This window comes from Mixophyes fleayi, chromosome 6 (assembly GCF_038048845.1).
Source record: "Mixophyes fleayi isolate aMixFle1 chromosome 6, aMixFle1.hap1, whole genome shotgun sequence".
NCBI classification, from domain to species: Eukaryota; Metazoa; Chordata; class Amphibia; order Anura; family Limnodynastidae; genus Mixophyes; species Mixophyes fleayi.
The window spans coordinates 163,455,699-163,470,751 of NC_134407.1; the positions used below are offsets into that span (position 1 = coordinate 163,455,699).

General features: G+C 43.2%; 1 protein-coding gene across 1 annotated transcript; it reads right to left on the reverse strand.

Moving 5' to 3' along the window:
- Positions 1 to 458: 458 nt before the first annotated feature.
- LOC142160454 (G-protein coupled receptor 39-like) lies at positions 459 to 4,276 on the reverse strand. The gene is made up of 2 exons (XM_075215337.1): positions 3,048 to 4,276; positions 459 to 1,477 (listed from the first exon to the last, which is right to left on the reverse strand). Exons 1-2 carry the CDS (start codon positions 3,823 to 3,825, stop codon positions 1,149 to 1,151), a joined length of 1,107 nt encoding a protein of 368 aa, XP_075071438.1. The 5' UTR covers positions 3,826 to 4,276; the 3' UTR covers positions 459 to 1,148.
- Between the last annotated feature and the right edge of the window lie 10,777 nt (positions 4,277 to 15,053).

Sequence of the window (15,053 nt, forward strand, 5' to 3'; positions counted from 1 at the left end):
AACTGCATTAGAATATAGCATTTCAAGCCTGTATATGAGTATTTATGATTACCAATATAGTTGTGCTCCAGCTAGTTTTGTAAAGATTATATACATTTTATATATACAGTACATATGTTTTTAAATAAATTGTTATTGATTATAGGTTCTACAATACTTATTACATGTTAAGTGTAAGTGCAGCCAATATTCCTTTTTCTGTTTTACAGAGTATACCATATCAAAAAAGGTTTCAATATTAGATTGCATTTGACACATTACTTACCCAACATCAGCAACATGTGTCATGAGAGTGTGGTATTTTATTGGTAAAGCTCAGAAGTTACAAGTATTTGAAATGTTATCTGGACTATAGCCAATTATATAACTTATAACCAGGCCTTTGAGGGCCAGTATTGGTAGTATCGTACTCCGTCTTTATAATTGAGCTCTCACTCTGTGTAACAGGTAACAAGTAACACTTTCTGAGACATTTGAGTCTAAGGGGTAAATGTATTAAAGTGCCGTATTTGCAAGTCGCTGATATTCAACAACTTTGCAGGGGAAATTTAAAACGGGAATGGCTTTAAAGGCAAGTTTTGCCGATTAGCTGACCAAACTATAAACGACCGTTCTCATCCATATCACATTAGTGTGTATGCTGTAATAATGAACGATTATTGTTCCAAAGCACATTGTATCGTTTCATTTGATTTTTAAACCAGGCTTAAAATGTTATTCAACGATGAAGCGATGTTGTTCCAATTCTGCAGTGTATACGTACTCCGTAACAGCAGTGTCCATAGATCTCTATGGAGTGGGCAGAGTCACAATATTTTCAGCTGATGGTTATGACAGATGAAGAGCACAGATCTGAAGGTAAATCATGTAAAACGTGTTTAGTGTGTACATAGGAATCAGCAAGCTGATCAGGACTTTTTTTTTAAACATTGGTAAAATCATTAAGGATATCGCATCGGGAGAAAATTTGCATAGTGTGTTCCCAGCCTTAGTCAGAACATAGTTCACTAATTCTCATAGTTTCATCATTTTAAGTGGATATGTTGAGCCATCCACTGACAGGAGAGGCATGTCACCTTTAATTCACCATTGTAATAAACGAGTGATACAGGACATGCCTTCATTGGTATGGACAAAATTATAATCTTTCACATATCACTTATTTCCTGTCCTATTATAGACAGTCTAACTCCCTGATCTCTCGTTTGTGCTTCCCATGATCCAGAATTTGATTGAGGCCCCCGTGTGCAGGGTATGATGCTATGCAGAAAGGCTCTACGAAAGTTGCGGGATGTCAGGTTGTAGAGGAAAGGGGTCAGACAAGCACTGAGATAGTAGAAGCAATTGGTGATAGGTTGCAAGGTTATATAGGAACGGTAATAGGTCTCTGTCCATTGATCCTTACTCCTCAATACAGTCATAAGCCTTCGTGCCTGGAATGGCAGCCAACATATAGCTAGCACACCCACGATGCAGCCTGGAATGATAAAGTGTTTATTATAAAACTTATAACCATATAACATCTTACTATGATGTGTGCAATATTTAGCTGCGCTACCAACCATTACACAAATATGCAGCTTACCAACACATACCTTTAATAGCTATTGGAGGATTATTATTATATGGTGATAAAAAATCTATCAATCTATCTATAGATTATACATACACACACATCTCCCTGCGGGTTTTAAACAATCAGCGTCAAAAACATTTGTTCTGGGGATTGAATACTGCCAGGGCTGTCAAGATGACATATGTGTGTTCAGTCAGGTATACCCTATTCTACACTGTTTCCATTGAAATTATTTGTAAACACCGAAAAAAGTGTGACCTTAGATAAACTCTGTGTCCCCTGCCTCATTGGCTGCTGTATGGTAGAGACTACAAGTAAGGGCATTTATGGAAACTAGTGCACATGACAACTGTGGTGTTGCTCACAGCAACTAATCACATTCTAGCAGTCATTTTTGAAGTGAGGTTATATACAAACAACTGTTTGTTGCTGTTTATATCACTATATTTTTCCTTTTCACTAGATTTCATAAATGCCCTCCATAGTACCTATCCTCCTTTGAACAACTCTGAATTGGCTGTAATTTGCATTTCAGGACAGAATCCCATAATTGTAATATTATATAATTTAGTTTTTATAGTTTTTTTTTGCCTTGGTTGCTGACAGTACAATGTCCTCAGTGAAACTGCAGATGATGGGCAAATTAATAGAAACATTGTGAGAACTATGGAAAACAGGGTATTTTCAAAGTATCGGTCAATATCAAAGTAAGGCATGTGTGGTAATTAAACAAATAACACCCAAGCTTATTCTGGTATGTAATGTTTGAAAGGCATCCTCTAGAATCATGACAAGTAGGACTCCAAGAAAAGGCTTCACAGACTTTGTATGAGGGAATGATTTATGAAAAGTATTAACAAGTACTTAAAGAACCAATACCAATGACCAAGCTGATGTTTCATGAGTAACAGTGTCTCATGATGCTGGCATTGGGCATGTGGGGAAATTGTCAACAAATGTCAAAATGTTATAGGCATTTACAGCAAATATTTGTGTTGGACAAAGCACCCATGTGACCAGTGGTCATTTTACTGCAAAATACAAGTCTGCTGATAAGTTTTTTAAGTTGATTTCCATTGTTGGGCTGTAGTGTAAAAACTGCTTACTATCAGTGCAGTATTTACCATGCAGGTAATTTGTTGTTACTTATGTGGGATGCAGAATAACAAGTTTAGGGCAAATTCAAAATGTTTACAATAGCTGCAACTCTAAATCCAGGACTGCTTTTCAGATCTGTGTTTTAACTTTTTTTATCCACATGTTCAATTTCGTTTACTTAATGAAAATTATAATAGGGTGAAACATTCAGAGTTATACAAACAAACAAGCATTATAAGTGCCATTTGGACACACAGGTCTGTCAGTTAAATATTTAGGAGTGAGCAAAATTACGACAAAACCAGTTTCTATTTTTGCTTTACTAGTTAGAGGAACAACAGTAAGGCATTGCACAACTATGCTCAGAACTCACCCAGCATCTTGGCATTTTGCCTGCGTACTGCCGTATGCCCACTGCAGAACCGCCCCAGTAGTTGTCTAGACCCGTCAGGTCTTGTTATTTCCAAACTGTGATTTCTATTGCCCTGCAGAGCACTCCTCATTTTCCAGTAGGTTATGCCTACCACTAGCAACACGCTCAGGTATGTTAGGAAGGATACCCAGACGCTAGCAGTAAAGAGCCCTGTCCATGGGTTAAGTGGTGTGCACACCCATACCTGCAGATGCTTCTCCTCAACAGCACTAACATTGACGTTTTCCAAACCTATGGAAAAAAGCATGGGCAGCCCACCCAGGAAGGAAGCCAACCACAGCAAGCAGAGTCGTAGGCGTACCCTGGAGGACTGTCGCAGGTGGAGGCTCAAAGGTTGACATGTCGCACGGTGTCTCTCACAGCTCAAGGATAGCACATTAAAGATGGCAGCATAGCAAAGCACTTCCCACAGGTAATAGAAACCACAACACCCAGCTGCTCCCAGGGGCCATGGGAAGGGACTCCAGATGCTACCATACAACTCAGTAGGAATGCCGAGGACCAGCTGCAAAATATCACAGGATGCCAGGCTACACATGTGATGACTGAGTGAGGCCTGGACACTGCGTCCATGACGGATGCTCCGCAGCACTCTTATAACTAGAGCGTTCCCCAGTATTCCAGCCAAAAGCAGCAGTAAATAAGCCAGTGACACCAAAGACTTGGCACAAACACTAAGCTTGACTGGTGCCTCAGGGGCTGCAGTCACTGGGGGCATTTGGATACCAAGGTCAAGGCTGGCAGCACACAGCACTTCAGGGAAAGAACATAGAACTTCAGTTGGTACATTCACTCTTCAATGCTCCTTATAACTTAGGTGATTATTTTCTATAAAAGTCCAACAAGTCAATGATCAAAATCGAATTTCTGTCCATTGTCAACTCCATATATCATCAGGTAATCCCTGTCCAGCCAGTTCTGCAACTCACTTTACTCTTCCAGTAGGAATAAGAGGCTCGAAGGTCTTTGTGGACTACATCAGTATCTTTTCTGTAACTTTGCTCTCGCTGTGAAAATTGTCGCTCTGATCTCTCAGTCAGTCATATCTTATATGGAATTTGAATGCAAGTGACACTGAAGTATATGTAATAGATTGTTTCTTAGAGGTTCTCCCAGCCAGACCTTTCTATTCCATGTTGTTCCTCTGAGCTGCTGTTCTTCAATATCACTCTTGCTATTGCCTCTTCAGTTTTCTGATCTCTTTCTGTTTTTCTTTTCATTTTTTTCCAATCTGACACCCTGCATCCCTCCCTTTTCCTTACTCCAGATAGAGAATGACAGGATGTGAGTGTTAGGAGCGTCAGAGCTGAAAGATGCTCTATAGGTCATAGATCTTCAGCCAAAGGTCTTTGTGTTGTCCGTAGACCTCACAATGGTTCTCCTCTCTTTGGAAAATTAAGAGATGAAGCTCTGCAGTTAACAGGAAGACATCTGTTATGTTCTCTGTAATTAAAAACCTGATGATTTGTTAGATGCCCTTCATTATGAAAACAGATATATGTGATTCTTTGCAGGCAAGAAACATTTTAAAATGCGGCACACTGAAGCCAAAAGCAGACATACATGAGGTTCTATGCAGCTAGGTATTGGACATATGTGAGATACTCTGCTGCTTGTAACCTCAAATTTGTGAGATGCACTGTAGCTAAGAATCCAATGTAGTTGCCATGCTCTGCAACCAGGAATCAGATATATGTGAGTTGCTCTATAGCTACGAATCAGATATAGGTGACATTCTCTGCAGTCTGGAATTAGTTACAGCATATGTGAGATACCCAAGGGAGGTGGAGTGCTACTAAGTGCCCTAAGTTATAGATACTGATCAATGATTAATACATCGGTATATTTAGAAATGTTTTGCCTTAATTTTAATATAAAATATATTTTTTGTATAAATTGTAACACACGGCTTTTCAGTAGAGCTATATGTTTCAATAAAGCCCAGTGTCCCTACACAAAGCACTCAGCTGCCCCTCTTCCCTCCTACTGCTTCTTACCATAGGTGAAGTAGATGTGACAGCAGCAGCTAGAGGAGACAGATGTCAGTCTCAGTAATTCATATATACCGTAGCCCAACAAACAAAACAGCATCATGCTAATTATATCTTTACCAAACTGACACCATTGCATAAACTATACAAATGCTCCTTTCATCCCCTGTAGCTGTCAGTTCATACTGCTGCCTGTATAAACAAATATGCACACACAGGGTAGAGGTCAGTAAAGCCACTTTTTTCTTGGGCCAATTAGCACTCATTTGGGCTTGTATAATTGGAGTTACACCCCAGTATGTTTGTAATCCATTAGTTGTTTGTTTCACTGCCAGAAACAGTCTGCTTTGACTTGGGGTGATTGCCCTGGAGGAGATGTATCTTCAAAAATATTATGTCATGTTGAAAAAATGCGATATCATGAACCCTACATAGCCTTTAATATATACAAACAGTCTCTTAGCTGTTTATTTTTCCCACTATATAAGGATATATTTTTATATTTCATAAAACATAATGGGCCTGATTCATTAAGGAAAGTAAAGCAAAAGAAAAAAAAGAAGTAACTTTGTACCTTGGCAAAACCATGTTGCATTGGAGGGGGAGGTAGATTTAAAATGCGATGGCAGATTTATAGTTGGGGTATTAAATAAATGATAGCGAGAATCTGATTGGTTGCTATTAGAGATGCTTCGGCTCGGTTCTCCAAGAACTGAGCCCACCCGAACTTTGCTGATCCGAGTACCGAGCCGGCTTTCATGCGCCTAAGTGAAAACGAGACAAAACTTCAACTTTGTTACAGCGGATCTGGCGAGTTTTGGATTCTATACGTTTCGCCCTCCACGGAGATCCAGCGCCATTTCACAGAGAGACACAGAAGGCGTAGCAGGGTTGTTGGAAGTCTCCAGTGCAGTTGGGCAGCGTCGTCATGAAAGAGAAAGAGGAGGGGTGGCAATGCTCTTGGCAGTCTCCAGTGACATTGTACTGTGACCAGTGTCCTACTGGGGCCCACCGGGGGACTGCATCGCTAGGGGCCCACCAGAGGGGGTGTGACCAGCCATCATAGAGGCGAGACCAGACACTAGAGGGGGATTGGTTAGCCCACGAAGGACAGCTAGCACCATAGTGTAGTATATAAAGAATGCAGTGTGTATACAAAGAGTACACAGCCTTGACCTGCCCCTTAGATTGGGCAGAACAGTCACCAAAAATTGGGATTGTCCCACTAGAATCAGAAAATTTGACAGTGTTCTACCTGTTCTTGTCACTTTCACCACCTGTGGCTGCTGGTTTCTTTAGTTGCGGCTTTTCTGGATCCTGAAATGTTGGGGGCCCTATTTGGAATAAAAAATGGGTACATTTAGAAAATTCCAACCAGTCCCGATGTTAAATCAATAGAACCCACGATTAATACTTAGGCCTTCCTTCAGCCCCAACATTAAAGTAATAGTATACACATTTAATAAATAAACCTTTTTCCCTCACTCAAAACAGCCCCAGCAATAGATTAATAGCATTTACGTATAATAAATATACCCAATTCCCGCAACCGTCACTGCCATTAAATAATTCATATTCACATTTAATAAATAGACCTCATGCTCCTCAAACTCAGCCCCACAATCAATAGCCCCTAAACTCCCCATCTGAAATTAATTGTCCCCGCTATAAAATTAAATTGCCCCACCATCACCCCACAAACAAAATAGCAAATTAGTTAGCCACTACCTACCACAAACACACATTACATTGCCACAAGCCCGCTGTGTCATCACACACACACACACACACACACATTACTGTGCCCCTTCATCACCATGCTGTGCCTTCTCATGATCACATTGCGCCCTATATGCTGCTTTTGCCCCCCTTCTTTGGGCCCCCCTTTATCACACTGTGCCATGCTGCTTTTTCTCCTCCCTTCTCCTGGCCCCACCCTGTGCCATGTTGCTTTTGCTCCCCCCTTCTCTTGGCCCCCTTTCATCACCCTGTGCCATGCTGCTTTGGCCCCCCTTCACACTCTGCCATGCTGCTTTGGCACCCCCTTCACACTCTGCCATGCTTCTTTGGCCCCCTTCACACTCTGCCATGCTGCCTTTGCTCCCCCTTCACTCGCTGCCATTGCTCCCCCTTCACTCGTTGCCATGCTGCCTTTGCTCCCCCCTTCACTTGCTGCCATGCTGCCTTTGCTCACCCTTCACTTGCTGCCTTTGCTCCCCTTCACTCGTTGCCATGCTGTCTTTGCTCCCCCCTTCACTTGCTGCCATGCTGCCTTTGCTCCCCCTTCACTCGCTGCCATGCTGCCTTTGCTCCCCCCTTTACACTCTGCTATGCTGCCTATGCTGTCTTTGCTTCCCCCTTGCTTCCGTTCCTTCACTTACCTTTTCTATCGGCTGCTTTCTTCTCTTCTTCTGTCTTCTTTCTTTTTGTGACTCCTTTCTGTGCCGCTCTTCACTGAACGTCGGGCGTGATGAAGTCACGCCCGACATTCAATGCGGACGGAGCAGAGAGAAGGAAGGAGGGGCGCCGGCGCCGTGATCAAGGAAATGTTTTTTTTTTTATTTTTTTTTTTAAGTGTCCACTTTCCCCCACCAACGAAGAAGGGAGCGATCAGGGTCGGGGGCCTCTCCAGTCTCAGTCATGATGATACTAATCCCTCTACGTCATGTGCTAAAGCCTATGTTCAAGTGCACAGTGGTTTTAAATCAGGGAAACAAAAATGTAAAAAAAAGCTTGTACTTTTTAAAGGAAAAAAACACCTCTCTAATAAAGGTGAAAGTTTACTGTCGAAAAACATAAAATTGCCAACATGCCATCCTACCCAAAATATTAACGAGCATACTAGCATCAGATAGCTCCCTTCTCTCAGCTAGATCCCAGCACCTGCAATCTACACTGTGATCATCCTCACACAATACTAATTCATCCCCGCTGGAATCCACCATTACAGAAGTTTCTGTACTTTTTATGTAATTTCCGGTAATGGTCTCCCCGTGTAATTTGTAGTTCATTTTATGACAGAGCTGTCACGATTTTTGGGCAATTCTTTTACACCAGACCAAATGTCAAAATGTTGTGCTAACTCATCTGCATCCCCAGTGGGTGTCTTGGGAAAGCTAAATTTTTTCCTAGCAGCAGTTGCCAAAGAAACTGAGGGAGGATGAGTCGTCGTGTCATGTACCACTTGAGCTGTCAGCTTGCTGAACAGGAGCTCACTGCATCTCTTGAGATCTGGGTCAGCTGGAAACAAAGAGAAGACATATCTCTTAACCTAGGGTCATGCACAGTTGCCAAAATGTTGTGATCTGATTTCAAGATGTAGCTAACGCTCGGATCCTGGCGAAGCGAATAAAGTACTTGATCTACAAGTCCTACATAGTTAGCGGAATTGCTTAGTTTCGTCTCCTCCTTCAATTTCTCTAGCTACTTTTCCAAAAGTATAATTAGGGAAATCACTTGACTCAAGCTAACAGTGTTTGAACTCACATCACAGGTGAATACTTAGAGTGATTTCAGCACCACACGGAAAGTATTCTCCACTGTGCTGGACTAAAATACATTCCCTCTCAAATTCGATTCTTCATGCAGCAGCTGCAAACTCCCACATGCTGCTGCAGAATACCAAAAATGACCCAAATTATTTCTGGACACAGACAGCATTTCCTGCATGTCACTGTTATTTTTTAAAAAGCTCGGTACCACCAAGTTGATTGTGTGAGCAAAACATGGAATGTGATGGAATTCTCCCTGCTGTAATGCTGTCACATATTGGTGGCATTGCCACAAATAACATATCCTCAGGAGAGTCCAAGCGGGATAATCCATGTTGCAATGACATCCCTTAGTTTTTCAAACAGATTATCATCGGTATGCCTCTTAGTGGAGCCGGTGATACACAAATGTTTTATACCACTTTGTATTTGCAACAGGATGAGGGGGATAATTGTGTAGCTGACAACGGCGGTAATGAGGATGTTGATGAGAATGATGTTGTTTGTGTAAGTCCTGTGTCACGTTAATAGTACTGAAGAGGCCACTGATTGGTATTGACACAACTAGATTGAGAGGCGCAGAGTCTAACACCCCCGTTATTTAACAGGGACCCCCGCAAGGAGGTATGGGCTTGGCTTTGTGAGGTGTGCAGGTCGCGGTTCTCCCAACTAGTCACCAGTGCAGTGGAGCGCACACAGGAGAGCAGATTGCAAAACAGTTGAAAAGAGGTACACAAGGGAATAGTGAGGAGAATGATCAGAGGAAGCCAAGGTCAGGAACTTGCTGGACAAGAGGTACTGAATCACAAAGCCAAGGAATAGTCAGAAACAAGCCAAAAGTCAGCAATGGAAATATAGTAAACAGGAATAGGACACTTGGAACACTAGAGACTGGAGAACCAATACTCTGGCACAAGATTGTTGGGAGGAGGTGCCAGATATACCCTACAGTGTCCCCTGATAGGCAGATGAAGATTTCAGCGGTCAGCTGCATCTGACCACCGACATATCGGAGGAGAACGGACCTACTGCACATGCGCACGCAACAACTACCGGAAGTGCATCCCGTTGCTAGGCAACGGGATGCGATTTGGCAGAAGGACAGGCATCCCTCCCCGGCACATATGCACAGTTCGGGGACGGCGTTGACATCCTGCAACAGTGGAAGCAGTTCTTGCCAGTGATAAGAAGAAGGCCATTGTCATGCCTGAGCATAAGACCAAAAAATCCACCTCTTATGTGTGCAATTATATTTACCCAATCCTAACAGTTGTCTAGCCATTTGTAGCCTTTGTAAAGCCACACCGACAACACCTTCCTCATCAATATCTTCACTAGTGATCGGAGTTAGTCCTGCATCCAAGTTGCTAAGGCTAGATGACTTCTTCCCTATCCAGGATTCCTCTGAAGAATTCTTGAGTGTTAGTCCCGCTGCTGCTGCTGCTGCTGCTGCTGCTGGTGGATTTTCATCCCAGAAGTAGACCAAGAAGAAGAATACTAGTAGTTTACAACAATTGACTGTTAAACAATCCTTTGTAAGAGGAAGCAAGTATGAAAGCTGTCAACCAGTTGCAAAGCGGATCACAGACCCTGCAAATTAAAGATTATATGACTGTGACAGCCCACTGGGTTGGTGAATTGCTTCAGCAGCAGGAATAGCAGCACCATGTACCCAACATTGCCAGATTATTCAAAGGCAGGTGTCATGCACTGATACTAGCTGGTATTGGCGCAGCCATGCGAGAAGTCTAACGCACCCTCAGTGTTCACCAGGGACCCCTGCAAGGGAGTTTGGGCTTTGCTGCAAGGGGTGCGCAGGTTGCGGTTCTCTAAGACGGCCACCAGCATAGGAACAGAGAGTAGCGTAGTCGATCAAATCGGGTCAGAACCAGCAGGCTGCGAGGTACAGAGAGAGAATCCAAAAGAATCGTCAGGAACAGGCCAAAGTCAGGAAACCAGGACAGGTGGCAAGGTACCATGGAGAATCCGAATGGAAGGTCAGAGGAAGCCGGGTCAGTAATAGTACAGGAGCTACAAATAGTACAGATGCTGGAGCAGGTTGAAACCAATACTCTGGCACCCTAATGGTGCCAGAGTATCCCTTATATTCCCCTGCTGTGGTTTTCATTGGTGGGCAGATTATCGGCGCTCAGTGTCACTGACGTAATGTTGCCTAGCAACGGGCCGTGGCCGCATATGCGCATGCAGCGACCCGGAAGTGGAGGGCAGCATCCCGTTGCTAGGCAACGGGCTGCCAGGACCAGCAGAGACAGGTGGCCACCTCTCAAACTGTCACGACTGAGTATAGCGTACCTGCTATCATTGGCACTACTCGGAGGAAGGTGCAGAGTCTAACGTGCCCCTGGTGTTCACCAGGGATCCCCGCAAGGAGGTATGGACTCAGCTGCAGGGAACACGCAGGTCGCGGTCCTTCCACGAGTCAGATAGCGAAGCACAAGAGAAATGTCAGACAGACCGGTTCGGCAATGGTGCGGGCAATGCAGGTACACAAGGAGAATCCGAAGGGGTGGTGAGTCAAGCCGGGTCGGTAACATTCTGACAGCAAGGTACAAAAGGGAGATCCAAAAGAGTAGTCAAGGCAATCCGGGTCACAAGGGTCACAGGCAGACAGCAATAATCAGGAGGCAGGCAAAGGTCAGGAGATGGGTAATCACAGGAATACACTAGAAACGCTGGAGGACAGGAGGACCTAAAACTCTGGCACAGGAGGTGGGATCCAAAGTGGCTTAAATAGTGCTGCTAGCCAATAGCCCCAGCACCTGTAGTGCTGTCATAGTCCCAGCGCCGTAGCGCTTGTCATACTTTAGCGCCGTAGCGCTACCTTCATGCAGCGTCCCATTTCCTGGCAACAGGAACGCTTCCAGATCTGTAGCCGGGCGACTGAGCGGAAGTGGAAGTGACACCAGACGCGCTATGTGGAAGGGCAGGCGGCCGCCGAGAGGCGCCTGATACAAACATAGAGACAGTGCGGAGGCGGCGCCTGACAGCAGGCTTCTTTGTGTATCAGCGGCTTTACTAAGAGCCATACCAATGACAACCTGTTTGAAAAACTAAGGGATGTCCTTGCAACATGGCTTATCCCGTTTGGACTCTCCTGAGGATATGTCATTTATGATAACGCCACCAATATTGTGAGAGCATTACAGCTGGGTGATTTCCATCACATTCCGTGTTTTGTTCACACAATCTACTTGGTGGTGCAGAGCTTTTTGAAAAATGACAGAGACGTGCAGGAGATGCTGTCTATGGCCCGAAAAATTGAACCATAACTGATTTAATGAGCCATTCTCGGTTTAACTTATACGGGCATGTGCTCTGGGAGATGGCGATCTCCTCGTCTTCATCTTCCAAATTTTCATCTGCAGGGGCCAGTGACACACCCATTTGTTTTCTCTCAGATGTCTTAGCTGTTTTTTAACCTGGACATATTTATCATCCTGCTTCTGTTGGGTTTAAGGCAGCTAAGCTATTGGTAGCTTGTTTTGTGGGTGCCTGAACAAACCAAGCACTTCAGCCACAAAAGTGTCGCTTCTTGTCGCTGGAGTGCTTGGTTTGTTAAACTGTACATGTCCTTTTCAATATCTTTCACATCTAAGGACAATTCCATCTTGCACCACTTTTCTTTTTTTTCTGCAACTGCTGTGTGTCAATGTTTCCTAGATATTGCGACCTGTGAAGTAGTCAAAATTGACTGGAAATTAATGTTATTGAGGTTAATAATAATGTAGGAACAAAAAAAAAGCAAAATTATGTGATTTTAGCATATTTTAGAAATTGAAAAAAAAAATACAGATCCAAAACCAAAACACACAAGGGCGGTTTTGCCAAAACCAAAACACAAAGTTAATCCAGATCCAAAACCAAAACCAAAACAAGGGGGTCAGTGAGCATCTCTAGTTGCTATAGGCAACATCTCCACTTTTTCAAATCTGCAGTTTAGTAAATATACCCCTGTTAATGTTATATGCATTTTACATATGTCAACAAAGTATGTAAAATGCATAATTCAAAAGTATGTACCATCTGACCCCTTTAATGCTGACAGGAGACTCATCAAACAAACCAAAGTTTCCCCATGTTACAAAATAAGAGTAATAAAAAAATATGAAACAATACAAAAATTTAAATTAAACCTTACATATATTGTCCTCTGATACCTTAATTTACAATAAACTGCACATATATGGTATCACTACATTAGGAAGCGCTAAACTGCATATATTTGGTATCTCTATAGTAGGTAGAGCTTATTTCACCTTTAGGTGTATTAATGGGCTTAAACTAACAGTTTAGTAAGTTAGTTTACATTAAGTTACAAACCACTGAATATTGAAAAAAATATTTTGCCTATTACACTATCTATCTTACACTTAATTCATTTTTTTTGGACTGTGTCAGAAGTAACTGGAGTATCCACAGGAAAGCCATACAAACTCAACAATGCTAACCACTGTGTCACCATTCTGCCCTAAGGGATTCGTTTAGTGTTATAAGCGAAGGAGTGTTTAGTCTTATGACCAAAAAAAGGAGACAATTTGCGCCTTGATAAAACCATGCTGCACTTCACTGGGGCACATTTAAAATGTGCAGACTTACTTAAGAGTATGGAGGGGCATATCATATGACTTTCCATTGGTCCATAGAACTTGCTATCTGTAAGGCCTATTATTGTTTTCTTGCAATAAATTCCCCCCACAAATGCCTGTTTTCGTGGGATCAACACATACTTAAGTAATGCATACTTGCCAACTCTCCCTGAATGTCAGGGAGACTCCCTGAAATAGGGGTGATCTCCCTCACTCCCTGAAGAGTCTGGCATTCTCCCTGATGCTGAGCCAGTACAAGGCGTGGTTGGCTTCGCCATCTGTGGCATGATGACACAGTTCAGAAATTGTGTCCTGTGTCCATTTATTGATGCCTATAGAGGTGGCCATTTTCATGGAGACTAAGATTTAATCAAAGACTGACAGGTAAGACAACATGACTTCAGTAATGGAGACAGAAATGTAAAAGACACTTCAGTCTCTAAAGATTCATTAGCTGCTTTTCTTTAACGCATATTTGCCTACTCTCCCGGAATGTCCAGGAGACTCCTGCATTTCTGGGAGACCTCCAGGGAGAGAAGGGTAACCTCTTGGTTCTCGCCCCCGCAATAGATAAGTGGTGAGGGCGGGGCTTAATGACGCAAATATTGTGTCATCTTAGCACTGCCCCCTGCTGTAATTGGCCAAAATTGTGACAATCGTTCAGGGGCGGGGCCAAAATGATGCAATTAATCAAGCCCCGCCCCTGCTCATCCACCTCCCCCGGGATCTCCCTGAAGCCAACGAGAAAAAGTTGGCAAGAATGAAGTAATGTGTACATTTATTAACAGTGCATCGCAGCAGATATCATAGATATTTGCTGCTTCACATTTTTTCGAAATCCATAGCAATCCCCATAGATATCTATGGGGACTGCTATATAATTTAATAAGTTGTGCAAAGGCAACTACACATACGGTAATGTGGCGTACATTACCGTATGTATAATTTTTCAGCTCTGCTGTATGAGGAGAGCATTTCAGTAGAGGGATCTTCGGGTCCCAAACTGCATTTTACTGCTCTCTCCTCCGGTTACAATCGTAAAGGTGACCATTTTGCGATAGTGACCATAGAAAAGATAGGAGAGGGGTCCTCACAGGAACAGCAGTTTTTTGTGACTGTTGTTCCTGTTGAAGTTTTTTAATAAATACACACAATCTTTCAATTCTTATCTTTGCGATAAGGAATGAAAGGGATCGCGTTAAAAATGTGTTTATTGATAAATACACCCCTGAAATACAGCCGCTTGTATGAGACTCTTCTTCTCCCTTCGCTCCCTGGTTTAAACACAGAAGATTCTTGGAATGCTTTACATCATACTTGCCAACTCTCCTGGAATGTCCGGGAGACTCACGAAATCCAGGTAGGTCTCCCGGGAGAGCCGACAATTCTCCCGCATCTGCCCACACCCTATTGAAATGGGCAGATTTCAAGCTTCCATGATGCGATTCTCTGGGAATCGCATCATTTTGGCCCGCCCCCCATCGTAAAATGACATTGGCGTCATTACGTCACAAGGGTGGGTCCAAAATGACACGATTCACTGAGGCCCGCCACCTCACGCCCACCTCCACACCAGACTTTGGGAGACCAATTTTCAAAGATTGGCAACTATGCTTTACATTGCAATAGCATATTCAGTGCAGATTTTACCACTGAGCTAGTACATCCATGCAAGTTACATGCAATATTGATGATCCTTGAAGCACTACAATCACATGGCCCAGTGACCCAGCCCAAGGTAGCCCACTATGGGACCCATGGGACATATGCCCCCCTGCTCACCACCAGCATGACCCAGACAATCACGATTATTTAATATTCCCAGAATGTGATAATAACTATTTTTTTAACATTTTA